A 27,828-nucleotide genomic window follows, 5' to 3' on the forward strand; every position below is an offset into this window, starting at 1 on the left:
CTTTGTGAACATGCAAATTACAAAATAGTTATTGCATTCTGAATATTAACTTAAAAATACCTTTTATAAAGCAGAAGCACATTAATTTTTTTCATCACAACAGGCCTGATTTGAAGATGACATATAGGCAAAACAAAGAGCACTCCTCTCTAACATAAGCAAGGAAGACAAGGTAGCAGACCGCCCGACTTGTTTTAATATACATATAACAGATTTTGCAAAAATGAATTGAATGTTTTACTTATCTGAAGAACTTTCCATGCCAAAATGCTCTGCAAAGGAGAGTATCTTCAACACATATTAGCATCACTGAAATTTCACCAAGTATACCTAATGGTTTTTAACTTTTTTTTTTTTTGAAGGGTTATGTTTCAATAAGACATCAGATCTTAATGCTTCTAAGTGTTATTCCAGTACAAGACAGTATTTTATGTGTTTGTTTTTGCAGTCAATTCACTTCATCTGACTTCAAATCTCTTCGCAGTATTCTCCCATCCAAGCTTAAAAATCATAATTTGAACATTACTATGTTATTAGAATATGTCTATGAAATACAAGCAAAGACCATTTTTCAAGATGAACTATTAATGAAAGTTTAGTTGTGGAAAAAATTACTAAACAGGTGAGGCTTTTTTTTTTTTTTACATATATGAGATTTGTTCTATATTTTTAATTTAAAAATTCTCCAAGTAAATCAACAGCCACTGATGATGAGATCTTCAGCAAAATCTTCCATTGTATTTAAAAACTCCCGACAAAATGTACATGCTGTATTTGAAGGCCACCACTCAATCCAAGTGCTGGAGTCCAAAGGGTACTGGAATCTAAGAAGACAAAAGAAAATGATCATTTGGTGCTAAGATTTGGAGAGGAAAATGTCAAACAGAAAAAAAAAATTACAATATGAAATTGCTTGCTTTGTGTTCATAATCCTGTTTTAAATGTACGCATCTGAAGACACGTGTGTAACTATTGGTTGAACTAATACTTGAAAAATTAAATCAATTATATATTAGATAAGACTTATTACATATAAACACTTGCCACTTCACAGCACACATTAAGATTAAATCTCTGCACATTCTGATGGTAAGTTACTTACTTGAAATTGTAACCGATGCTTATCTTTAAGGCTTCTTTTCCCATGACCAAATACTGCTCTCCCGGGCTCAATTCAACATCTGTACAGGTCTTCTTTTTAACAAAGGTTATTTCATCATTTTTTTGAGCGAAAGCCTGCCCTGAAGTAGAATGTCAAGAATTGGAAAATTTCACAAAGAGAATTTCCAGTCACTCATATATGAGACAGAAAACACCAAAATGTTCTGCAGTACAGCACAGCGAAGGGATCTATTTGCCACTAGTTCTATAACAGGAAAAATTGATGATATAAAATGTACTTCTTGTAAAAGATTTTTTAAATTAAATCTGAATGGTAAATAAGCCTCATGCACATTAAACAATTTTATATTATAGTAATTATAAGGATATATTAGGTGCTTAAACTCAGAGGAAAAATGAGTGAATATCAGCTTCAGTTCCCCAGGACCTATGAGCAGTCACCTCTCCCAGCAGTAAGACAATGAGTACCCAAGAACATTCTAAAGTTCTTTCTCCCCAAAACAGAAACATGCCCAACCTTCAAAAAGCTGAGCAAAGTTAAGGCAAGGCATATCCTTGCACAGTGCCCCACTTCAGTTATTGTCTGTACAGTAAGGGAGGGCATTCTGTGGAATGAGAGATACTTAACAGCTCACAACTGTATTAACTGATTATGGAATACGTTCACCTTCTTTTGTCACATAAAAGACATTTAATGGCTTACAGTTTAGGTTTGTTAGCAGCAGCTATAACACAGAAAAGCTGTTTAAAAAACATCAAAGACCGTCCTTCTCAGGGCACAAAAGAATTCTCAAAGGCTGTATTTGAGACTACAGTTTTCTACCCTCATGAAATGACTAGGCTTGACTGCTGATTTTTGTCAGCTGCTTCAGTGGTCTCAACCAGACAGCTTTTACTCTAAATAAATGGCTGAATGGATTAAGAACAGGACACTCACCTCTTTTATAGAGGTCCAGAAGAGTCGCAGAATACTTTACAAAATAACCTTCTTCACTGCGAGATAAGATGTTCACTTTATAAACTGCAGAACAACACAAACCAAACTTTTTGTTATTCCTTGTTCCTGCAATGGGTACTAAATGACTTACAGATGCTCAGGTGGAGAATATAATGTCCCTTTACAATACTTAGTTCTGGGAAAACGATGGCTGTAGCCATACAATGTAGGGTGAAGAAACATTAACAAGTCCTACCCATGCTCTCATCTGATGCCCCACAACTTCCTCTGACCCCAAAGCCACATGATCACGTTAGAATGGTACCAAGTAAGAGAAATGCAGCGCTTATTAGCGGAACCCATCAGAGCAGGTTCATGGGGCAGCACTTACTCTTCTCTGCTCCAATATGTCACCATTATCTACTGTATGCCACTGCCAAGCCTGCTGAATTTTAATCACTAAAGATCTAACTGGAAGAAAATGTTTTGCAGCAGTAGTAAACAATTAAACATTTCAGTCAAAGTGCGTGAAACAGGTAATAACAATTCAAATATTACCATATGCAATATCTTTCTGGCATGCAGCTTCTCTCCTGGCATCTGCAGTTACAGACTGATCTAGTCTCTCCTGTGCTTTACTACACTCAGCTACATTGAGAAAGAAAAAAAATACAGTGTTAAGAAAATGTCATCACATGTCCTCAAATAAAACATCATGAACCTCGACTTGTTTGGGATAGTCTACTGTAACTAAGAAACACCGTAATTATGGGATTGCATGCTGGAACAATGAATATTTAAAATACAAAATAACACCCTCTGTCACCTGAACTTAATCCAGTCAGACATCCATGACCATATTGCATCCATTTTTTAAAATGTACCATTTTGAGAGGACAACAGCTGTGTTCTTACGAGGATTTTTTCCTTGTATTTGGTGTGGGTTTGTCCAAAGCACTACACTGCATTTTTCCACCAAGTGAAATGGCAAAACATCTTAAAAAAAGTTTACCTTCCATGCATTTGCATTCATCTCCTTCACACAATCTCACAAGCTTTTCATTTCCATAGGGGTTATAATATACAGTACACCTTTTATCTGGAAGATCCAAAAAGAAATAACAAACACACACAGAAAATCGAAATCCAAGAAGTCAGCACTGAAACTTCATGAGACAAAAGTTACTTAGCTTAAAATAACATGGATTAAAAAGCTGTTGAAGAAGGAAAAATGTACTCTTTAGGGAGGAATAAAGAGTTAAAAGACATGGAAGACATACCTGGTGCATGATATTCATATACGGTGAATGTGGCAGGATTTAGCATTCCAACCTGGAAAAGCTCACCTATTCGGAACTCGACACAGAGAAAATTATCAGCTGGCACCTATTAGAAAGACACATGAATTAAGGAGCTCTGTCGGAAACAAAATTATTCCAAAGAGTTAAAGTAGTGCTTACAGTTATGAAAAGAGTAACGTACAGAATCTATCTGCAGAATAACATGCCCATCTTTTATCTCATAATCTGCTATCAACTGATCAACTCCACTTGCAAGCTGTAGGGGAGAAAAACAGAGAAAAGTCTTTTATACAAGTTAAACATTTTTTGATGATCTTGAAGGCTTTGTAATCAGTAGCTTTAACATAATTCTGAGATGTAAAAAAGCCTTATTTCAGGGTTGCCTCTTTATAATGCTCATACTCTCACTTGGTTTTTTGGTTTTCTTTTAAGGAAATTATCCTTTTACTCATTTCATTAAGATAATAAAGAATTAAAGAGCTAATTATCTTCAAAATTATACTTGAGTCCATGTATAGCATCCTACTTAAATACTATAACTCTTAACTCTGATTGCCTTTAACTAAAAATCACATGCGTGTCAATGGGAGCTGGATGAACACAAGCACTACAGTCAAGATTCAGTTCACAAACTACAGCCAACCAATCATCAGGTGTGTACACCAACAGCATTCCTTTGTAGCTGGCAGAGACAGCATCTCCAGAGGCTGATGCGCACTCCCCTAACACAGATGACAACCACTCTCTGTCCACTCATCTTTCCAGTAACAACAGAGGGAGCCAAGATGTCAAACTTTAACTAGACACCTAGCTTTTGACGCTATCAAAATCCATACACAGACTTAAGTAGATTATTCTCATTAGTATTAGAAGTGTTTAGAAGCAATGAGGATGTAATGATATAAATCTGCACTACTGCTCTAACAGAAAAAGACGTACAGTAAATATTATAGTTCTGTCAAGAAAACTGCAGTAAAAGAAAAAAGTTCACTAAGACTTACAGTAGATAAATCTTCTGTATTTGCTTCCAATCCGCTAACCAAACCGATGTCCATCACAGCATGAGCAGACCCTGACTGCGGTTCTCTCATGCTGGGCCTGTACCTGAAATAGATTGAAAATAGTATCAGTTAAACATAACTGAAATTAAAAAGAAATCTTCAAGTGTGATCCCAGAAAAACCTAAGGAAAATTCTACCAACATTTAGACCACAGTAAACCTATAATGAAGCAAAATAGTCTAGATGAATCATTTCAGATTTATGCCAATATCATGCATAAAGAAGCTTTTCTTAATGCTTATGTTCCAGGAGAACCCACATATAAATTAAAGAAAAGCTCCCTCCCAAAAAGATCAAGACCTTTGGCTCTAAATCTGTTTACACACATATGTAAAAGGGAAGAAACTGGAAGAAAAGTAGATCAGAAGACCAGGTATAATTATTAACAAAAACATTTTAATCTCTTAAAAAAATAAAATAAACAATATAAATATGTCAGCTAATGTAATAACTAAAACAGTAACTAAAAAACCCAAAAGACCAGAAAGCCTTTGTAACATTCTTAGATTAATTTCATAATGTAGACACACAGGGCATTTGCTTTTTGCACAGCTCCAATTTCTTAACACGTCAGCTGGCAACTCCACCTTTGGAGTGTTGAATGTTAGGAAATCCAGGACATTTAGAACCAGCATTTAGTTAAATGAAACCTTTACACGCAAAACATTGGCTCGATCAGTGGAGAAAGAAAAGGAACAACCAACCAAACAAAAACCCCATCAGCTGTACTTACTTTGCACAAGCCTCTAAGCGCCCAAGTGGCTCCCCATCTCCTCTTCTGTAACCTTTTCACATCAAGTAGAGTCAAATAAGTAATTTTATAACTCTTCGGAAGCAGCAATCCAAAATTCTATAAAGACTTTTCATAACTGCAAGATAATTCTTTTAATTGTTTTGGTGGCTATTTTTTATAGGAATTCATTGTCCAGCCACAAACACTTAACATTACACTTCTTTTGTAATTTTTGTAATTCAGGTGAAATTACACCTTTAATGCTTTATGTGCTTTTTGTGTACTTGTGTTATTAAAACAACTTCATGGCAAAAGCCTAGAATGTGGTTATATACCCTGCTGTAACTGGACTAGAGCTCTCAAGTACCTTATAGAACTGACTGTAAATCACCCCATCCCCCATCATATTTCTTTCTTCTGCTAGATGTTTGCATTCTTCACTCCCTTAACTGCAAAATCTCTTCCATAAATGAGTAAAAATACACCCAACAGAAATACATTAAAAATTAATTCTATTCACAAAAAGGCAATAGTTTCAAGAAAGGCTAAGAAAGGCTTCTAGCCATTTCTTTTCCAGTTTTGTGTTCAGAAAGTAGCAGAATTTATTACAGTTTCATTCTCAGTAAGAAACACTTTGTTAAACAAAGTAAGGTTTTTTTTCCTTCTTCCCTTGCATTGACCTAAGTAGTAATATTTAAAACCATATTAACCCCTTACCGTCAACTCTCTTTGGAACAATCTTCAATTCAAAGTTACAGGACTCTTCAGAAGTACCGATTGTGTTATACACTGTCCTGACCTACACATGTACAAATGAATGAGACAAAACAGAAGCAGAAAACGATCCTCAAAACTGGGATAAAACTGTGAAAACTCATAATATGGAGAGTATAATACTAGCAAAACCAAGTCTGTACAGCATCATTAGTTCTGATGGACAAAAAGTAGAGTAAATAAATGGTCAGCACAGAAAGAAATGGGGAATTCTTGAGCAAAACCACACCACTCTTGCTGGTCGTATTTACAAGACTAAAAATATTATCATAGAATCATAGAATGGTTAGAGTTGGAAGGGACCTTAAAGATCATCCAGTTCCAACCCCCCTGCCCTGGGCAGGGACACCTCCCACTAGAGCAGGTTGCTCAAAGCCCCGTCCAGCCTGGCCTTAAACACTTCCAGGGATCGGGCAGCCACAACTTCCCTGGGCAACCTGTTCCAGTGTCTCACCCCCCTCACAGGAAAGCACAACTCCTGATATTTTGTGAATATAAATACTAGTAGACAAGAATATGTACTTTTCACACGTTACTAAGTTTGATACTAGAAGAGGTTATGAAAGATAAGAAGAAAATAAATCATGGCAACAGCTTAATATTTAGGCAGACAAAAATTATTCCTTTAAATATTGCAAGAAAACAGTTTCTCAATGGCATTGCTTAATTAACTAAGAGTAAACACCAGAATAACAGAGAATTGAGCAATTTCTCAGAAATGATCACTAAGTTGGGTTTTTTCCTGTTTGGCTGTCTAAGCAGAGACATAACAACTGATGAGCATTAGAACTAAGTTGATCATCCATTTGGATTTCTGGAACAGAAAACCTCCAATGGAAAGGAAGAAACTTCACAACTTCTCTCTCATTAGCCATAAGTCATACCTTGGCTTGTACTTAATCTAATATCTAGCCATAATGACATCCATCACCTCAGTCTAAAGGTAAGGGAAGCAAATGGAATCGTTTATGAGAAATTTCAGTTTCTTTTTCAATGTTGATGTTAACAAAACAGAGATTCCATTTAAAAAAAGCTGGTTGCACGCTTACATTTACTGTAGCTATGCCAGTGCTGCTGCCGGTGCTTACGTATATGTCATCATCCAAAGGTACCTAAAGGATTGGTGTTAAACAAAAAGTTATAAATTAGTAATAAAGACAGTGCTATTAGTAACAATTCAGGTCAGATAATCTGCTTGTCTTTCTACATTTTATATACATATTAAGGCCTGATGCCACAAACAGATTCTGCAAAAAACTTCATAGGAACAAGCAGAGATACTAAATTTAAATAAATATTCAAATGCATTAAATTTAGCAGATGAACAAAGTTCTTAAACATTTGCTATACCAAATTACTACAAGTTTACTAAAAGAAAAAGCTTTAGTAGCAATTTCAAAGTTCAAATAATTATTTAACAAGTTGCTAAGAATTCTGCTTTCACTTTTCAAAAGCAATAATATTCACTCACTGTCAGAGTTCTTCCCACAAAATTATCTTCTGTCAGTTTAAATAGATTCAGGTCTCCGTAGTTCTTGTATGCCACCTTAACACTCATGTCCAAATCAAGCCGTTTGACAAGAAGGGAATATTCAGTCAAGGCCTCAAGAGCATTAACTGTGTCCTGCCAGAAATCAATTTCAAATAATTTAATAAGAAGTGAAAATGTATTATGAAGCAATTTATTTTCTGCCACTTAAACACGATTACAAATAATGGCAACCATTACTAGCTAAACAGCTTAGCATTGTCTCAGCAGTACACTTAACATGGTGATAACATATTTAATGCTATACTCATAGACATATTTGCGCAATTTAAAGAAAATACATGCAAATACTAAAAAGGAAGCAAGCAAACAGCAATAAAAACCCCACAGCACTCATCAGTTTCTTCATGGATTTTTAATAATTTAAAAAAAGGGAGGTTGCATGAATTGGAATATTCTGTATAGTATGACTAGTTGGTAGTGTATTAGAAATCCAGGAACTTTCACTTCACTTTTGGTCTATTTGTGCATACTAACATAGTTTTCACAATGAAAACATGCGTACTGTCTATTTTTGTGGAAAACAAGAACAAAAATCATGTCATGAAATTAAATATTCTTTTTTATAACAAACTTGGGAAAACAGTTTTCCTCCTGTGATTCTTTTCATTCAGCAGATCTGAAGTCAGTGGAATCATCTTGCAAATTTCTATTTGTAAAAGGCTTTATGAAAAGAAGATGTATTACCCAAAGACAAAGAATATCATGGCAACAGGGTCATTTGATACTAATCCCATACGTAGGACACTGAAGTTGTCAATGTGGTCATCTAATGATATTACCCTCTTAAGACATCTCAGATTTTGGTACTTGAAGGATGAGAACAAAATATTTAAAAGCTCACCTGAGTTGAATAAAACCCCCCTCCATATCTTTGTTCTTCAGACAACCACTTGATGATTGGATTAGCATAGTTTTTGTCCCCTCTTAGCAAAGCAGTAAGCAAGGCATATGCTGTGGTTTCAATCATTTGTGCAGTAACAGAGCTGGGAGTGTGATGGTCTGCTGTTTTGAAAGTATCTTTCCAAAAACGATAAATAGGAGGGTCACCTTCAAAAGTATAAAAGGGAAGTTTCAGATCGAAACATAGCATTAGCTCTCTCCAGAACACAAAGTGAACTCCTGCCAACTCAGGTCAAGGAGAAAAGGAGGAAATCACTCTGCATTGAAGAGGAGATGAAGATATAATTCTCTTACAGTAGTAAATCTGATGTTTATACTAGAAACTGACAATAAACAAACGTGATGCAAAGCATCTGATGCTTATCTGAATATTGCTGGTCCCAAACAGTGATAGAGTGGCCAAAGAAATAGAATACAGATTTTAGGTATTTTTTTTTTAAGACACTTTCAGCAGACAGAACAAAGGTTTTCTATTCCAATAGAAATTGTTACTTGGCAGAGAACAGTCCGAGTCCCTTACCTGTGACAGAAATACACTAAAAAGGAACAGTGTTCACAAGAGACTACACAGTCCCTCATCGACCAGTGAGAAATTAAGAAAACCTAACACAACAAAAGTGAGGGCAGCGGCAGATATCGTGAAAAAATTCCACTTTGAGCCAAGGAAGAGAGCAGATACATCATAGGGATGAGGCAGCAGACAGAAGTAATCCATACAGACACCTGCATAAAAGGGAAGCCTATAGATAGAACAAACGTGACCCAACAGGGCATGACAGAGGCCTGGCTGACTCGCACACTGCTAATGAAATGGCACTGCTGAAAGGCTGAAAGCAGGATTCAATCTAGCGAAAATCCTAGGCCACACAAGACTAAAAACTCACTTATGCCAAAGCAAGTATCACTGAAATTCACTCTCCAAGTAGTGCCATCACGTTAGAGAATTTAAAAATATCAAAAGAACAGCCTGAGAGCCAACTACAGTACAGACTCTGACAGAATCTAATAATACCTATGACAGATGCTTCCTTCTTCAGTGCAGAGAACGCCGACCGTGCGGAGGGATGGTTCAAATCCACAAGGGCCAAAGCATACGAAGTTATCGCCATAGTAAAGGGGCTTTGAGCAGCCTGCACATTTTTCATCAAATAATCTCCTGCTTTATTTTTAGCATCATGGATTTTCTGAAAAGATGAAGAGGCTACAGCTTACATCCATTAGATTTATTTTTATGCAAACACATCTATCAAGACAATGTAGGTATATGTAGTATCTTCTACAATATATCTTATAATAAAGTGATCCAGAATTTCATTATTGTTCTTTTACTGATTTTGAAAGACAAAGACTAACAAAGTAAATAAGTCTTAAACTTTGAAATTGAAAAAGCCTCTTGACTTCCTTGAACACATGTGTTAAAGAAAATGGAAGACATTAGAATCCCATAAATAAAAATACTATTTACCTCAGTAGGACATATTTCAATTGACTTTTTAATTCCAATAACAGAAAATGCTGTGAGATACAAAGATTTTTCTTTAGCTTCTTTGGGTAATGTACCCTACAAAATCAAATACGTAAATATAATTAAATAGAAACAACAGTTAATTTAAATAAACTGAACTTTTTACACTTTAGGTAAGGAAACAAATAGAAATTCCTGTAAGAAATATCAGTTTGTTTTAACCTGAAAATATGTTGACTCTTTCGAAGGTAGTAGCATATTTGTAAAAAAGAGACAAAATTATATAAAGTTATTGGCAAGCCTGGACTATTATACTGTAAAATCAATCTACTTTTTTTTTTCTAAATATTAAGAAGTGGCAAGCAGCTACTTTTAGTGGGAAAACAGAAAGGCTTGCAAGCTTGTGCTGTTGTTTAAATGAATTTAGAAAAATACAAATTTAGCAAAATTGTCTTGAATAGGTGTTCTGGTGAAATGCAGCCTAAAACACCTGACATCCCTAAAACACGTTACCTCCCAGCAACTTCAGCTTTTACTGTAATCGCACAGAAAACATTTGGTTTTCATACCTGTAGTTTCACTGGTCGGTAATTTGCAAATTCACTGAATGACCCATCTGGCATTTGACAGTTCTCAATCAACCACAGAAGTGAATTACAAATAGAAATTTCATTAAGATTTATATATCGATTAACTTGTCCAAGAATCCTTAAAGCAAAAGCTGTCAACCTGCCAAGGAAATCAAACAAATCATATTTGTTTTGATTACCAGGTATTACCACATTACTAGATGCTGGACACAAATTTGCACTATTTATGATTTAGGTATGATACACACCCCCACAGTTCCAAGAAATACTGCAGATTAATGTTGAACTTAACAAATGGGCAATGATTACCCATTTTAAATTAGGATCAAATTCCATGTTTCAGGATATTAACTCATTGCATCCTCAAAAGATCACTTTTTCTTACGCACAAAACTTACGTAAGATGCTTTTGAAGCATCTTATTCCTTCCTTCTATAAGGAACTGCATTTGCCATTGCTAAGGGCAGGACACTGACGAAGTAATTTTCCCAATTTGCAATGGTAGATTCTGTTCTCCATAAACAGTACTATCCTCCTGTTTGATAGCCTTTAAATACCATATTTGTGCGAACAAAAGGTGTGACTATTTTGCCCTTGCTCGTGTCTACTTAGCTTTCCTTCTTCAAAGTTGGGGCACAACCTTTGCCTGAGCTTATGATTCTGCAGGGAACCAAGGTCTACATAGTCCTTTTGTAAAATTCAAAGCCCAAAGAAGAGGTTTCAGAACTAAACAAAATCCTTCAAATTATGTCAGGTATATCTGCTCTTAACCATTGGCCCAACTTGGTTGCAATGGTGTGGACTACAGACACAAATAGAAGATTTAACAAGTGAAAACTAGGAATGAAAAGATATTATACAAAATTGTAAGCACCATTTAAATCCACCATCAGGTTTACCTCTCATGCTTACTAGAAAGCATTACCCTTAAAAAAAATTGGTTAAAATATTAAAGGAGTGAAACAAGCCTTTTCCATCCATTCTAATTGAAAGACCTTTTTAACTCACCAGGTGCTCGCTTGCCCATCCTTCCACATGCTATATGAGAAGTCAGAATTTCTGAATGACAAGATGCTTACAATTCCTAAGGGATATAGTAGGGAGAAAGCAAGTTATGACATGAGATTCATATTAAAATTGCATTTGCTCACTCAGACATATTATCTTTCTCATTCAGCAAAGTTTATGCACCACTACAACTCTGAAGCAAGAGAAGCAGCTATATTTTTCTACCTTCTTTCATCTTCCTTCTCATTTGAGTTCTTGCAGTTAAGGTTTCAGGACCCAGTAAATGCCAGCTATCTGACTCTTCCAAGTAGCGAAACACATAAAATACTGGGGCAATACTCATAAACTCTGCCTCTGCACTGCCCTTCGGCAGACTAGTAAGAGCACTAATACCACTAGGACTGAGGACTGTGCCAATCGCTTCACCCATAAGATGTCCTGTGGAAAGGAAAAAAAAATTTTTTAAATAAGAGATCATGAAAGTGAAAGACCATATATACAGAAAGTACACACGCAGTAGACTAAAAGTTTCAATACAGTTTACCTTTTACACTGACACTTCTATCAACTTTTGTTTTAGGGACCAGATTTAGTGGGACTTTATATCGAAATTCTTGTCGCCTCTTGATTGAACCTGTAATTGAAAATGTATATATATCACACTGCACAATCTAAATCAACAGGTCACAACTATCTGAGAATTCAACAACAAAAACACTTACAACAATAATGAAAACTAGAAATATGCCCAAATGCACATGCAAATAACAACCTTTGAAAAAGAACAGATGCAAACACTTTAATCTTTCTTTTGCCTTTTTTTATTAAGAAAAAGATCTGATCTGGACCTAAACTTTGTAGCTTCAGAGCTCTGGTTAAATGAGAATATATTCTATTTTTATTAATAAAACACTTGCTAACTCGTTTTCAAGCTCACTGAAAAAAAACTTAGTATTATATCACAGTAAGAGATACATATAAAGCCTCATTTAAGAAACGAATCCAAGTATTTTTTTGAAAGACTGGTTATTTTGAGAAGGATTTGTTAGTCAATGAAAGGACAGGAAATCCCTGTAAGGGACATATGAAGAATATTTCAGGAAGGAGAAATGCCAATTTTTTCACAATACTGAAAACTTGATCATCATGAATCAAGAACATGAAAATATAAACAAAGTAAAGACATAGATGATCATTTCTCTTACCATAAACACCCTGTGGATCCAAAGTGAAACCTGCATGAATTTCTTTCTTAATGCCTTCTGGCTGAAATCATTAAAAGGAAAGAAGGAGAAAATGAAAACATTTTTTCTTAATCAAATATATTAGCTGAAACAACAGTTTAAAATCATAATATTTTTGCCTTCTACATCCTTCTCTGTAGTTGAGCTTGACTGAACTGTTCTACATCTATTCTACATACATTTAAGCTAGTGTTTTATCTCCCAAAATTCTTGAGAAAATATAACAAAAAAATTAAATAAAAGCTTAGGAAAATATAAAATTACAAAAAAGTGTCTTTCAATGAAGCATGCAGTTGAAAATCCAAGCCAGCTTGGAACGCAGCACTCTCCTTGCTTACTACGTTATAATCTGTCTATTGATCTAATCTTTCTGACAATCCTTACATGCAAGGTTTAAAAATGCACACTCAAATAGTCAGTCATGCATTTTTCCACTGCATACACCTCAGTGAATTCAATGATATCACATGATATTTTTGATTCTGATATTAAAATAAAGCAATATTTATATATTGATTTAAAATATTTTTATTTCTTGTGACTGAATCAATATGAAATTCAAACCCACTACAAACATTTAAAAATGTTTTTCTTACCATTACACGTAATGTTTTAACTACAGTTTCACTGTTCTTGGCTGTCAGCAACGTAAAGTTGATAGTGTGAAGACCTAATTCCAGAGGAAGTATTCTGAATGTCACTGGTGACAAAGAACTGCCACCTAGATTCTTAAAATTACAACCGTACTTCCTCGATCCAGAAGTTGCAGAATCTCCAAATGCGCAGATTCCATTTCCAGCTGCTATTTTAACACAGAACTGAAATGTTGAAAGATTTTAAATGTTTCACTTCTGTGACCGGTACAACACCAGAGAAATATTAAAGCCACTGAAATACTATAATGAGCATTCTATTATTGTAATAGTACTTTTCAGTTTACAATGAGGAAGCGTTACTACCTTTGGAATTACTATTACTTCCACTAGAGACACACCAACAAATGTTCATTAGCAACACCAGGGAACCACTCTACTCTGCTTCATACACATACTTTTGCATACTTTTCTTGAATCTTTTCAATAATAATTTTGTGCTTCTGTTTGAATGTAATTCCTTAAAAATAGTCCTTTTATATTAAATCTTTAGACAGTGTGATCTGTGAGCTCTGGAGCAGGTCATTGAAAAAAATCCCATCGGTTTTTGACACTGGGTCCAATTGGAATAGAAATTGTATTTTGACCTTCATGAGGCAAAGTTGCTGGGCAAGAGAGTGACAACATTGTCATCAGTGGGATGGCTGGAAATGAAACAATGATTGGATTTCATTGTTACATAGTTACGCAGAGCACACATAACACTAACTGAAGGACTGGAGAAACCTGATCCAAGGCTCTGTTTATACTGGATACTCCCAGGGGAAATGTTTGGGGTTTAGTTTATTATGTTAATCTTTCCGTAGAACTCACTAAGAACACAAATCACCTTTATTGCAGAAGCTCCGTAGTTATAAACTGATCCTTTTAACTCAATTTGTTCTCCTCGCACCACAGAATAAGGAACATAAACGCTCAGGAAGATATCTTTTACAACTTGCATTTCCAACGGCGCAGCAACACAGATACCTATGAAAATTAAAAACATAAAAGCAGATTATTTTATCTACCCGTCTGATAAATGCGTTTGAAAAAAGTCTTCACGTACTTGCCACCTTTAAAGATGACTTGTCATTTTTCAACATGTACTTTGAAATTGTCCAAGCTTTTTTAAGAGTGACGAGGCTCTTGCTTCCTGTTCCCAGTTGCTGTTTCCCGCTCTCCACACATACTTGCCGACATACCAGTCCTTTGGGCTTCTTCTTCTTCCCAAAGCAAGAAACACATTTTCTGTTCGGGCCACCATATCTATCGGCAAATTTGTTTCTTCCTCTTCTCAAGTCCCTGAGCTATCGATAGCAGGACACTGTAAAGCTATGCCAGGGAGGAGTCACTGACTATTTGTTCTAATGTTCCTCTTAGCCATTTATTATAGGCCTCTGTCAAACACAAGACAGGTCAGACAGACCTTTGTTTTCCTAGCCACTTACATTCATAACAAGAAATGAAGTAATTTCCTTTCCCTTTAATACATATTTTGATGGGGTTTTTTCCTGTTTATCCACCAGAAAATGAACGGTTTAGAACATGTGTCAACTGCAACGAGAGGTTCTGCAAAATCCAAACAGAAAAGCTCCCTAATTCTTTAGCTACAATCTAATTAGGATGGGGTACCTACCTTTATCAGAAATGCCAACACCTTGTACTTCCCAGGTAGTCAGCGAGTCAGGCAAGGTGATAGACAGAGTCTTTGACCTGTGTTTAGAAGTCTTAGTACATTTATGTTATCAATAGCCATCTGTTAATACCAACAGCGAATCAACACAAAGACCGTGTGTGCCCAGCGCAACTCCTCTGTCTGAGAGAGACTCAGGTAGGACAAGATAACAGAGCATATTTAGAAAACAGGACTTTTGTTTGAATAAACTAGGTTTTAGCTGACTTTACAAAAGCTGGCATCTAGCGAGGTCGAAAGTGAAAGGAAAGGTAACTCAACAATCTGGGCACCAGACAGTGTATCCTGCATGGAGGGAAACATGGCAGGAAGAGTTTGTATAGGACTGCGTTTTAGCACACATCTCAGGTACAACTAAGACCACCCAGCTTACCTCACGTTTAGTATTTAGTCATCAGCTTTATAGAAAGTAAGTCAAATGTTGGTAACTGATTTGAGAAACGTAGTACCTTGGAGAAACTTGGTGAACTTCCCATAACCAGCTTTCAGGGAAGTAGCTACGAACTTGTGCCTCATCCAGTTCCAAGAAAGCCTCAAAATCTGAGGAACATAAATAAAGCAAGTAAAAAAATAAAATCATAAACCAAACCACCTGCCAACAGCCTTCCACTGAAGGCTGCAAAATCATTATCTTTTTCTTTTGCGATACAGTATTCTACTTACTTACCTTTTGTCTTGTATCGGGACTAACCTGAGTCATCTGAATAACCTCAATCACAAGTCTGTATTAATCCCACCTCATCTACCTACACACGTGCATACCTGTCCAATGTCCAGACCGATTAACTTGTTAACAAGCAACGATAGGGAGAGAGTGGGAGACACTGGTCTTTCCTGGGATGTTACCCATTGGCTGTTTTGGGCCTGGGTAAAGGATTAAAATTTAGCATTCAAGTTCAGCATTGCCTTCACAGGCAGCGATGCTCTCTTCTTGCAGTTCTGCTTGTTCTAAGGATGGGTGAATAGAGCTCTTAACAGAATAAAGAATTGCTCCCCTACTCCTCTTTAGGGGTATACAACCAATGTCTTTGGAGACTAGTAAAGTTCTTTCTGGAATAAGCCTGACAGGTAATGGGGAAGGGTGAATAGATTAACAAAGCTGCCACCTCTATATTTACCCATATTCTCATGGAAGTGTTTCACCACACATCCACAGGAGAGTTAAAGCTCTTGTACTTACGCATTCTTGCCAATATTAGAAGTTTATTAGGCTCTTCCTCCCGCAGTCTGTTTGCAAATTCACAGCAATCTTTGAAGGCAGAAACGCAGGCCTTATCTTTCTGAATTCGCTGAGCTCTATCACTGCAAGTCTCAGTGACTGGATATGCTCTTACTCCAGCCATACAGCACTTCCGAATTTCTGGATTTGCATATCTGGATGCTGAAATAACAATAAATTTTTCCCTTCCTTAAGATGAAATTTTAGTTTCCAAACACATCTTAACTCTTTATACTGAACGTATTTTTAACATTTGCAGAATTTCAGAGAAGGCACAGATTTGAGGGTGAACACAAACTTGTCATTTTTCAAAAGCTAGTAACATGCACATAACCACTACTATTCTGAATTTAAAATATACATTAGATAAGAGTAGCTGTATTACATTTTAACATTTAACAGTTAAATGTTAAATTACAGACAGACTTGGTCCCTGGCAGGTGGTCACTGGGAGAGATTGCCATATGGGAGTACTGTGACTTTTTAGGCTACGTCTCTTCAAAAAAAGAAAATATCTTAAACATATGCTGTACTTTCAAATTGTACTTAAATCTTGCTGACTTCAAATTCAGCATATGACTAAGGGCATTTATAAATGGGGTCCTCTCTAAAGTAATTTTCCATATTTTTCAGTCTTGCTCCACTACATTAAATTAATGACAGTAATTAAAAATAGTAAGCAAACCCTCAGATTCTTGACACCTAATGGATGGGATTTTTTTTCATAATTATATACTTTAAAAGATTTATTTTTTTTTTAATACCTTCTTTGAGTATCCGCTCCTTGAAGTTGGACCGTTTGGTTCTTAAAACTTCATTGCAAGTTTCATCTGTTCAAAAACCAAATAAGCAAAAACAAAAGACGACCTTTTCTGTAATAGTGTAGCCCACTTAAAAATAATTCCATTAAATAACATTCAAAATTTGGGAGACTCTTCTGGTTACTATTTTAATTACATAAAAGTATTTTCATCTCAGTTACAATAACTGATCCACTAATCATAATGTTTTCCTCCCTCAAAACTCATTAGTATATGCATCCCTAATAACAGAGTCACAATAGAATATTTCAGAAAAGAAAACCCACAATGTCATGCTTAAAACAAAGGAATATACCTGCTTCATTTGAATCATCAGCATTTGCATTGGTTAAAAACGTAAGCCCAGCCATTCGGAATACATCAACGTTGTTCCGTCCCCCTCCAGCACCACACCCAAGGTCACTCTTTTCCAAATGTAGCATTACCTGAGGAAAAAACACATCAGCAAGTAACTAAAATGTGGAATATATCATAATGAATTAGAGAGTTAGACTTGCAGAAAGGCCACTTAAATCTGGAGATGTCCTCACAACACACTGAAGAACACCATTTAGCGATATTTGAGCTAATTCAAGCATCAGCACCAATACAGCCACATTCTTGTAGCCCACATCAGAGCTAGAATTATGCAGACAAATCAAGGTGGAATGATTCAAATGATTCAAAGCTGATGTTTTGTATCTGACTGTTTTGAAGTATTAAAAATCCACTATGTTTTTTTATAGGAATGGAATTCTTTCAGTCACAGATGATAAGTAGGTTTTACTTACATACACATGTATCTAAAATTCTACAAGGACCAAAAACCTCTGTAATCCACAGTGAGATATTTTGAACTGTCAGATTTAAACCAGCAACTTTTATCCTGAGTTGAATTCCTCTTCTGCCTGAATTCTTCTTTACTGAATGCATGACACATAATAGCTAGCTGAAAATGAACATGAAACAAATAGCAACTTGTTTTTCCTTTGTGGCTACTACTTAACTTTTTCCATCGCTCTCTTTCCTCTTCCTGCGACTCCATACACTGCCTTGTCAATAGATGACAAAGCCACAAAGGAATTGAATTGTGTTTTCATGTTAAGCGATACAACTTGTGCTGGATTCAGTATCTCTTTGCTTGATTGTAGCTTAATCTATTAATTGAAAACAAATATTGGTAATTTTAAAGGCACAATGCTCCCCCCCCAAAAAAAAAAGGCATTTGAAGGCAGACATTTTAATAAATTGAGAAAGTGTTAAAGAACTTGTGTTATTCCAAGTTAAAATCTGACCACAAAATGAATTCACACCCACAAATTTTAGTGCTTATTTTACTACTCACATCAAGACTATTCCCACATTTCTGTTCCACGTTCAGCCAAACTGAATCAGCTACTAACTCAGCAGTTTCTTCTCCCATGACTATGTAGTAAACAACAAGACGCGCTGAAGGAACCATTTCTTGGGTTATCTGAAAAGTTAGATGTTCGTATTCCAAATCCTTAATTCTCTTCTGAGTTCCAAAGCTTACTATCTTCCCTTTTGATGTGATCTATAATAGAAAATGATGGAGAATAAAATATTAACATTTTATATTTAATATATTTCTTAGGTGTAATAATTACTTGCATTTAGATATAATCCAACAGAGAAAAAAATGCAGTTGAGAGCAGTGGGTCTAGCTCAAGGGAAGGTAGCGCTCTCTGTCATCCCCTAAAAAGAAGTGCTATCTCTGTGCATCTTGCTTCCCCTCTCTATTTCAGCTCCTGACTAGCACTACTTGTTCTTAACTCCAGACTATGTCAGATGAGAATTCAAAACAATGGAAATTTAATATCGGATTGAAACATGAGGCTGTTGTTAATTTTTTACTGGAAGGCTGACAAATAGTGTACAGAAGGAGCAGTTGCCTGAGCTGCACGTATCCTGTGCTGAGGATAATTCTTGATTGTTGAGGTTTTTCATCTAGGACCATATTTTGAATCACAATTCAGTATTTTATGTGGAAACACCTGTTACTTACCAAATAGCTGTAGTGATGTATTTTATGAATATAGGGACTATGTGGATATACATTAATATTTATGAAATCCCCTACTTCTAGTATTTTGTGGTTTGAAGCCCAGTCAATATATAGATAACTCTGACTTAATGATGAATAAGCTCTTGCTTCATAGGTTTTACTTGCTTGGTTTTCATCTGAAAGACGTGGATCTGCAGTTTTCACCTGAAAAGATAATAAAATATCTGAAAAATTTCTTAGTAAAGCAGGAAACAGAACCCATGTGTTCTGACTTCTGAACAGTTTAAGTACAGAATTATACTTAATAAAAGCATTCTGCAACATATTATTCAGGGGTATCAATAAACTAAAAGCCAACTAAAAACTTTCATGTTTTCTTTCATAAAAAGATCTATAAATATCAAGTTAAATACAAAATGGTAGTGTAGAAGCACATACATAAACAGAGCAGAAAAGGTTAATGATATCCTTCCCTACATAGGGAGGGCAGCACTCTCAGAGATTTGTTTTAACACAATTCATTTAGAATTTTTGTTTAATAATTATTATGAAATAAATATGTGACAAATTAGGATATTTTGTTTCATAACAATTTAATAAAGAATTTAAAGAGAAGTAACGTTTCATGCACTGAAATTTCATAACTGATTATTCGTAATCGTCTAAGTTTTATAACCTCTTAACTTTTTAAGTGTAAAATCTTCCCATTAGTGCTGTACGTTTGCAAAAGTACAGAATTAAACGCTTGAAGAAATAAATTAATAGAATTATTTAACTCACTTGAAACTCCAACATTTTGCTATTAGATGGGATATTAACAACAAACAAAGCAGTTCCATCATTCATGCTTGTTTTTCTTCTCCCAGATTCCGAACCCTCTGATATCAACTCAGTCTCATCCATTTGCTCACTCATTGATTTCGCGGTGACAGTTACAGGGATATTTCCAACAAAGTCATCTACTGTATCTTTCACCTGCACCTGTTCATCAGAGCAGATAACATCTCTTATAGGAATGGTGACACTTTTCAAAGAGAAGACTTTCAAGCTGCTAAACAACTTCTACAACAGCAAGCTAAAAAAATGTAAGAGGTCAATGGAAATTAAAAGCATGTTAAGACCTTGAGTAATATATACAATAAAGAATAAGGCTTCTGCATCATGGGTTTTTTGTTGCAACATGTGACAGAACTGTTTATATTAACTAACCTTAATGAAGAACGGAAGTCCAGGCTTCACAAAGAGAGGAGTAGCAACCAAATTCAATTTGTAAGGAGATACAGCAAATCTGACTCCAGCAAATTCTGCTTCACTACTGAGGCCACCTAACAAAATATTATGCCTCTTTTAATAATCATATCCTAGAGCCTGTGTTTTCTCCACTTGCCTTCAAAGGGCAGCACAACCTTTCTGTTATTGTGAAGTCCTTGCATCTAAAGAGTCAACTCCTAGCACTGTTGTGAAAATAAATACCAAAAAAAAAAAGAGTTTAATCTCTACACATTTTTGCAGTGACAGATGGGCTGTTCTTCCTTATAAGTTTTTGGAAGAAGGATTTCTAAATACTAAAGAAAGTCTGATACTAGGGAAGTTATCCGTACAGTTTTATTTTCTAGTTCTGTTTACATTTGCAGATATGTTCAAAATACAAAATTGATTAAAAAGCAGCTTACCTGTAGACTCCAACACTGATGCCACAATATATAAATATGACCCATCCAGTTCTTCTAGACTTTGAAACCCTATAAAACTCACTGCTTTCTTACAGTTAAAATTGATCTCAGCAACTCCATTTTCAATCTGGAAATGAAATATAAATCATTACTTAATACTCAATAGTTTAGAAATAATGTATAGATACACTATACACAAATTCTAAATTCAACATGTTTCTGTTCATTGCCTATTTTCAGAGGAAATCAAAGGTGGAGACATTTTAATGAAGAATTCTTTATTCTCTAAAATTATTGATAATTAATGAACCAATGGCACATATCGCAAAGTCTGCATGCAGGCCCCAAATAGGTAGCAATAACATAGAGTCATCTTCACTAAATGAGGAAAGATAATGCCTTTTGTCATTTCTCAATGACTAAAAAAGGGCAGACAAAGTGAGGGAGGGATCACTGGTGGAGAACTGACTCCCCATAGCACATCAATGCAATTCTGATCTATTTGTCTCCCATCAGGATTTGGTATTACCACATCAATCCTGTATTTTATTTCTTTTTCTTTATTCTGTAATAGATAGCATAAAAGTTATTTCATAGAAATTTCAACCACACACTTTGCTCAAGTGGGTAATTGAACCAGACTGAAATTACATTGTGTCTCAGATGCTGCCTCTGAGTTTCATTTTAAAGTGCATGTCTATGACCCCAATGATAGGATTACATGGGAAAAGTTGACACAATCACTGTCAATGCAAACAAGGAGTTGGAACCTATTTTCGTCAAATTTAATGGGAAAACCTGAGTGGAATCGGATCAAACCTGAACCAAGCGTATGAAATCTACACAAACTAGATCGGCTTGCTTCTTCTTACCCTAGTTACATGCATTGCACGAGGCATCATTCTTTTTTCAGCTGCTTCAATTATTCCAAAACGAAGAAAAACATCAGCACTTGCAAGCTTTTTATTATAAAAATAGCTGAGAACAAAACAACAATACAAACTCTTTTAAGATTACCTTAATGGCTGCAACAAAGCATTTGTTTTTGAAAAAGAGTAATTTCATAGGCAAGAGATATAAAACATGTCTGTGCAGCTTTAAACACTTCTGTTGAAAAATAATCACTTTGAAAGAATTTTTAAAGAGTTCAAAATTCTCTTACAGAGCAGAAAGGATTGTGATGATAGGGTTTCTTGAGGAAGTAAAAAAGGAAACTTCTGGACACGAGAGAATCATTCTTCAGGTAAGAGAAGAGGACATGCATACATATTTGGAAATCGAAGCCAAATTTTCTTACCTAGCTTTTACGACAATCCTGAAGTTCTCAAATTTATCAGAGCTAATAAAGTTACTTTCTGGCTGTATGATGATGGAAAAGCTTGGCAATGCTGAAAATGGAGTAGAAAAGAAAGCCACTCAGATGTGCTTCTATATGTTAAGCCACAGGTACTCAGAAAGATGCCTCTGTAGCCATCAAAGAATCATGTTGGTTTCATGTGAATTGAATTACATTATAGCCATAAAATACAGCTGTCAGCTTGTCCACAGTGAAGTACAACTTACAAAGCCCTAAGTGATCTGCAGTTGCCCTGGCTCCACATTTTGCATCAGGGCACTATATCAAGATGACCCAGCACACTAAAGAAAAACTCTATTTAGAGGCCAGTTGTACCAATACAGTCTTATACCAATGTGACTGATTAGCTTGAATGGACATTGCCACTTGGCACTCCACTGCATCCCATTGCTGTGTTTAAGAAGGCCAATGTTACCTCAAGCATTTCTGCGTTTCCTACTCTGTGTTGTAAAGTTGTCCTCTATAAATTTCTCGGAAAAAACATATAAAAATGAAGGTTCACAGTTCACACCTTACCATATTCCTTAACTTCAAATTTTGCAACAGCTGAGGTTACGAAATTCTTCTTATACTTGGCTTCAATCTTCCAAATGCCATACCTACAAAACGACAATGATCATTTTTTAAGATGAAAATTAATGTCAAAGACAAAAAATAATATTACTACTTAACAATATTTAATGCAAATAGAGAGAAAAATTCTGCACCAAGTTTTTGCACTTGTTCAGTGCTTACTTTGAGAAGATTCTGCTTTGATATTTTAATAATTATATGAAACTTATTTTAAAGCATTGAAATAAATTGCAAAAGAATATGCCATTACTTATATTATGACTATTGTCAGAATTTTTTGTTTTATAGTTACAAGCAGAGACACATTTTGAAGACTGCAAATGTAATTAGGGTCATCAAGACGTCATTTTCTACCTTCTTTCACTTGCCAATTACCACCCCTGAGGTTAGACAAATGCCTGTTTGAGGCTACAAATCTGTTTCAGTGCAGTCAGCAGGATGAGTATGTACCACCACCTACCTGATTTACCAGAATTTGGATGATTTTTCTTTGCCACCAGATGTGCTCAAAAGGCATTTGCTTCATTTGAAATTGTTTTACTTAAACCCACAGAACTTGTACATACATAGCACATCTAAATGTATATATCTTCCTATCTTACCATTCGAAGAAATTTGGTCCAGTTTGCTTTAGTTTACATACTACATCCATTTCATCTTTCCCAGTTTTGTAACGTAGCTAAATCCGCTCAATATAAGTGAAAAATGCAGTCTTTTCCACTAATAATAGAAACAGGCTGGGGGTATGACCAATTATCAATTCTTTCATTAAAGGCAAACTCAATACTCTTAGCCCATTTATAGGGTTATAAAGCACAATAATAAAGAATTCAGAAAACCCACAAAAAAGCAAGTAAGTTTGTTATAAGGAAACATTTAAAGTTCAAGTTGGATCAAGGAATGAACAATAATTTTACATATACATACTATAAAAAGGGATTAAGCATGTTAGTTTACTTCTTGCACAGACAATCTAAGTTGTAGTTCTAACATGCAGTATCTTGTACTTAAAAAAGAGAGTTCTTCAGTGCGTCACCATCTTAAATGATGTCAAATAAACCAATAAAGCTCCACTAACAAATCTTTGTACTATGGCCAAAAGCAGGTGGTTCACAGTGATTGGATCTATCAGAAGGGTCATCTTGAATGAAGACCTACAAGGCAATCAGATCGTGACTGAGAATGGGTGTGTGGGTATTTACACTGAAAAATGGAGATTTTGGCCAAGAAAACGCACCTAAGGACTCATGCAGACTTCACTTAGAGTCCTTCTCTCTCTTATTAGAGCACTGAGGCATAATTCCAATTTACATAATAATTTATAGGAAATCAGTTCCTACAACCTTTTGGCTGTACTGCACCTTCTACCAGCTCAGTGAATCTTCAGCACCCTCTCAAGACTAAAAGGAGAACTGAAGAGGTATTTATTTTATATGCTGTTGTTTCTGGAAAGATGCTGATGATTTCTATGAATATATGTATGAAATATGAACGCTTGCCCTCCTTGGGGAAGGAAAAATGAATACATCTTTCAGTTTCTATCTCTACAGTAGAAAGTTTTAGATTTTTTCATGCTCAATTGAAAATGAAGATTAAGAAACCTACCACTAACTGTTTTTTAATTCCAGTTTTATCACCAGTATTTTCACTCGCTACATCTCCTCACTTTCTCTTATTACACTGATCACATCATCTATTTGAAAACACAGCGAGTAAGCTTCCTACTTGGCTTTAGGAGACAAATGTTAGTTTGGAAGTCAACTGAAAAGAATACTTGGTGATAAGTGCCTTACTTATACCATGGTTACACACTATGTGAAATGTTAGAAAACTCCAAGTTTCAAGTCACGCACACTCTGTGTGTCAAGCAAAAGACACTCTGACAGTAATTAAGAAAAGTCAGTATTATGTTAATAATTCTCAGAAAGGATTAAATAAATCTACTTAGGATTAGGAGGAATCTTGAAGTCAGGAAAAGAAACTATTCCAGTAAAATCATCTTCTTCTTCAATATCCACTTTTACTCCTTCAGGATCCTTTAAAGTATAACAGGAAAGAATAAGCAGTTACAGATCATTCTTGTCAAGAGGACAATCTTCATTCTGTGATTTCAGTGGGAACCTGGCCGTAATGTATTTTTCTGAGAGTTTTGCCATGTTCACAGCATGAAAACACAGTTTTAGAAACAACTCAGACTGAAATCCTGATAAAATATTTTACTGTGGTTCATGCAATCAAAAGCTCTTACTACACAATGCTTAAAATTACTAAAAAGTTACTGTAATAACAAGCCTATTGTTATAGGCAAAAAAAAAAATAGTATAGGAGACACTATTTTTATGTCTTAAATGAAATAAACAACAGTATGAAAACCATATAGTATTAAATTTCCCTCAAAAACCCTTTCCCCAGATATTAAAGATAATTCATATTTTTTCTTTTTTTTCCATCCTGTAACAACTTCAGAGCTGGGACTTGAAAACCTCTATCCAACTGTGCAAAGTCTTTTTTAGATCTTTTAAAGATGTCTGGCTACCTGCAAAAACATCTAACAGTTTGATTAAATATTCATTGCAATCTGATCTACCATCTAACTGTATTTATTGGTTTTGTGATCTACAGAATGGTAATATTAAATTCAATTACAACTTACCACAAATGTTAGGACAGTTTCTCGCCGAGCTGGCTGCAGTTCTTCATTCAGGGAGTAAACCCTGACTTTCACTGTAAGAATTATTCCAATAAATCTCAAAGACATACCATTATAGAGATTTATAAAATAAACAAGAAAACAAAAACCCCCTCAATTCCTTGGCAAAGCCAACAGACCTTAAAAATTAAATAAAAGCCAAGAGAAATAAGCATTATTTACCTGACTGATCAGGAGTATAAATTGGTTTGTCTGTATGAATAAAAAGAAACCCATTCTCATAGGAAACAGGAATTTTTTTTAATCTTGTAAAATGCGGAGAAACGGCTTCCAAATACACATACTTGACTGAATTATCTGTTCTTGGTAAATCCGTTGGCTGAAGCTGGGGGAGATGAAATAAAGATTTTTAAATAATATTAAAATATTTTTCAAGTATATTTTCCTACAGGTTTGGAGGTTTTGGTTGGGGTTTTTTTGTTGTTGTGGGTTTTTTGTTTTTTTGAGAAGAGTATGAGAATAGCAATTATTACCCTGTTGTGGTTGGTAGTTTGGTGAAATAGCTGTTTTGGCTGAAAAGGAAAACTGGGTGAGAAGAATCTCCTGGGATGCATTCCCCCAAGTAAAACCTTTCGGTCACCAGCTTTCAGTAAAAATCTGTTTAGCTTCCTGCCCTCTTTGCTTCATGCAAATTAGTTAAATAAAGCTTTATGGTGAAATCTGGGCCCCTTTGGAGCTTGTCACTGACAAACAAGACCAACTTTTGAACCTCGGTTCAGTCAGCATTTTGGCTTACTCTGAACACTCAGTTGACACATTTTGTCCACGTTCAACACTTCTCCATTCTCTCCCTTTTTATTTTTTAAAGGTATGGGACTATAATGTTTCTAAAATGGTTTGATTATACATTTAACTTTGGTGTCACTCCTTTACACTAATTTTATTCAATGTCATTTCAATTTCAGGCAAACTAAAATGAAATAAACTACATGTGGCAAATTCAGAAATGGAGGCAATAAACCTCCCTTCCCAGTTTAAACAACTGAAAAACTTACCATGATCTTTTTTTAACACTTATAACTAAATGTCACAATACAAACACCACAAGAAAAGTCTGAATTCCTTACTGTTAAAGTTACAGCATCTTGGAATTTGTTGGCTGGAGTTAAAGAAACATGGCCAGAAGAATAAACAGCAAGCTTATCTGGAAAGCTTCTTATGGCAATATTGACTGGAAATTCCTTCTCATAACCAAAAGCTTGCACTACAACTTTCTCAGATGCCCCAACTCGGAAGATCTTTGGTGCTGTAAGGACATAGCTGTATATGGAATACAAAACCATAAAAGGGTAATGGAACTCTTATTTCTTTCAGATTTCTTACTTCCGTTTGTAATCCACTTAAGTACACACCTTTAAAGCAAACAAGCTAATCAGGCTGTTCTTATAAGACACCAGTTAAACACAGTAGAGCCCCAGTCGGAATAATTTTTATGAAAACTGTTATGTAACATTACCAAATAACAGTTTAGGATTAAACATAAACAGCTTATGGATTTGATTGTGCAGACACACAAAAGCATATCTACTAAAACGCACTATTTACGTGGAAATAATTATTCCTTTTGCCAAATTAAACCCTGAAATACTAATCTTCCAAATAGCGTACTCATGTAGTTTTCACACCAGTAAAGTTCTTCCTGAAATAAGTGGTGCAACTTACAGTAAAGGCAAATGCAAATAAACTCTTGCAGGAATACTTTAATTTCTTCAGTGCTTTATGAACTAAAGCATGCATCATTCCACAAAAGCACAACCAGGCTTTAGTACCTGACCACATAATGTATCTAAAGTGCCATTGAAAGGAACATTTGATATGTGCATCTTCTTTTTCTGAAATGCCAAAAGCACTTAGGTTGGCTGCTTTCTACACACCATTAATAGATACAAGAATCAAAAAAACCACTAAGTACAATTGGAAAATACACAGTTAAGTAAGAACTTTCAGCAAACCTGTAATGAAGTATCTGTCTTCAGGCACTATAAAAAAAGCTAATGAACACCCGCTTTATTTCTTAACTTTTTGGCATGTTTATCTTGCAGCACATAAGATGACTCTACCTCTTTCTTTGGCAGCAAATACAGTAATTCCAGAACCATCAGTCCTTTTTCTAGCATTCTAGTCCCACATGCACCCGTGAGAATTCTGCATGTGAAAACACATCAATTTGGATAGTGCCTTTTGTACTGGCTCTACTTAAATCCTGTGTCTACTTACCTAAAATAGTGTGTAACAATCAAGTAACATTTCCTGTAAATTCTATATTTGCTTTACTTACGTTTTCTCTTGGCTAAAAGTTGTTCCAGAAAATAGCAAAACAAAAAAATATATTAAAATTGTCATAGTGTCTGTGACAACAAACGGCAAACCATAGATGCTAACGATTCTCGATTAAACTCTGTTTGGCTTCTGCTGTAGATGAACAGAAATATCAACAATTTCACTCATAGTTAAT

General features: G+C 35.3%; 1 protein-coding gene across 2 annotated transcripts; it reads right to left on the reverse strand.

Moving 5' to 3' along the window:
- Positions 1 to 358: 358 nt before the first annotated feature.
- C5 (complement C5) lies at positions 359 to 27,716 on the reverse strand. Of its 2 annotated transcripts, none has more exons than XM_074161054.1 (41): positions 27,652 to 27,716; positions 26,441 to 26,633; positions 25,536 to 25,698; positions 25,317 to 25,387; positions 24,608 to 24,699; positions 22,607 to 22,689; positions 22,031 to 22,121; positions 21,606 to 21,711; positions 20,734 to 20,860; positions 20,270 to 20,385; positions 19,841 to 20,041; positions 19,061 to 19,264; positions 18,380 to 18,589; positions 18,042 to 18,191; positions 17,351 to 17,480; positions 16,999 to 17,064; positions 16,196 to 16,396; positions 15,465 to 15,555; positions 14,959 to 15,035; positions 14,170 to 14,309; positions 13,284 to 13,505; positions 12,649 to 12,709; positions 11,988 to 12,077; positions 11,669 to 11,881; positions 11,444 to 11,519; positions 10,415 to 10,574; positions 9,846 to 9,941; positions 9,393 to 9,564; positions 8,322 to 8,527; positions 7,400 to 7,552; positions 6,978 to 7,040; positions 5,872 to 5,953; positions 5,155 to 5,206; positions 4,362 to 4,464; positions 3,542 to 3,616; positions 3,340 to 3,445; positions 3,072 to 3,158; positions 2,618 to 2,707; positions 2,060 to 2,143; positions 1,103 to 1,241; positions 359 to 824 (listed from the first exon to the last, which is right to left on the reverse strand). In XM_074161054.1, exons 1-41 carry the CDS (start codon positions 27,714 to 27,716, stop codon positions 695 to 697), a joined length of 5,037 nt encoding a protein of 1,678 aa, XP_074017155.1. In that variant the 3' UTR covers positions 359 to 694. The 2 variants fall into 2 exon arrangements, with proteins under 2 accessions (XP_074017155.1, XP_074017156.1); XM_074161055.1 differs by having other exon boundaries at positions 5,155 to 5,199; positions 5,865 to 5,953.
- Between the last annotated feature and the right edge of the window lie 112 nt (positions 27,717 to 27,828).

Source organism: Numenius arquata, chromosome 19 (genome assembly GCF_964106895.1).
Source record: "Numenius arquata chromosome 19, bNumArq3.hap1.1, whole genome shotgun sequence".
Lineage (NCBI taxonomy): Eukaryota > Metazoa > Chordata > Aves > Charadriiformes > Scolopacidae > Numenius > Numenius arquata.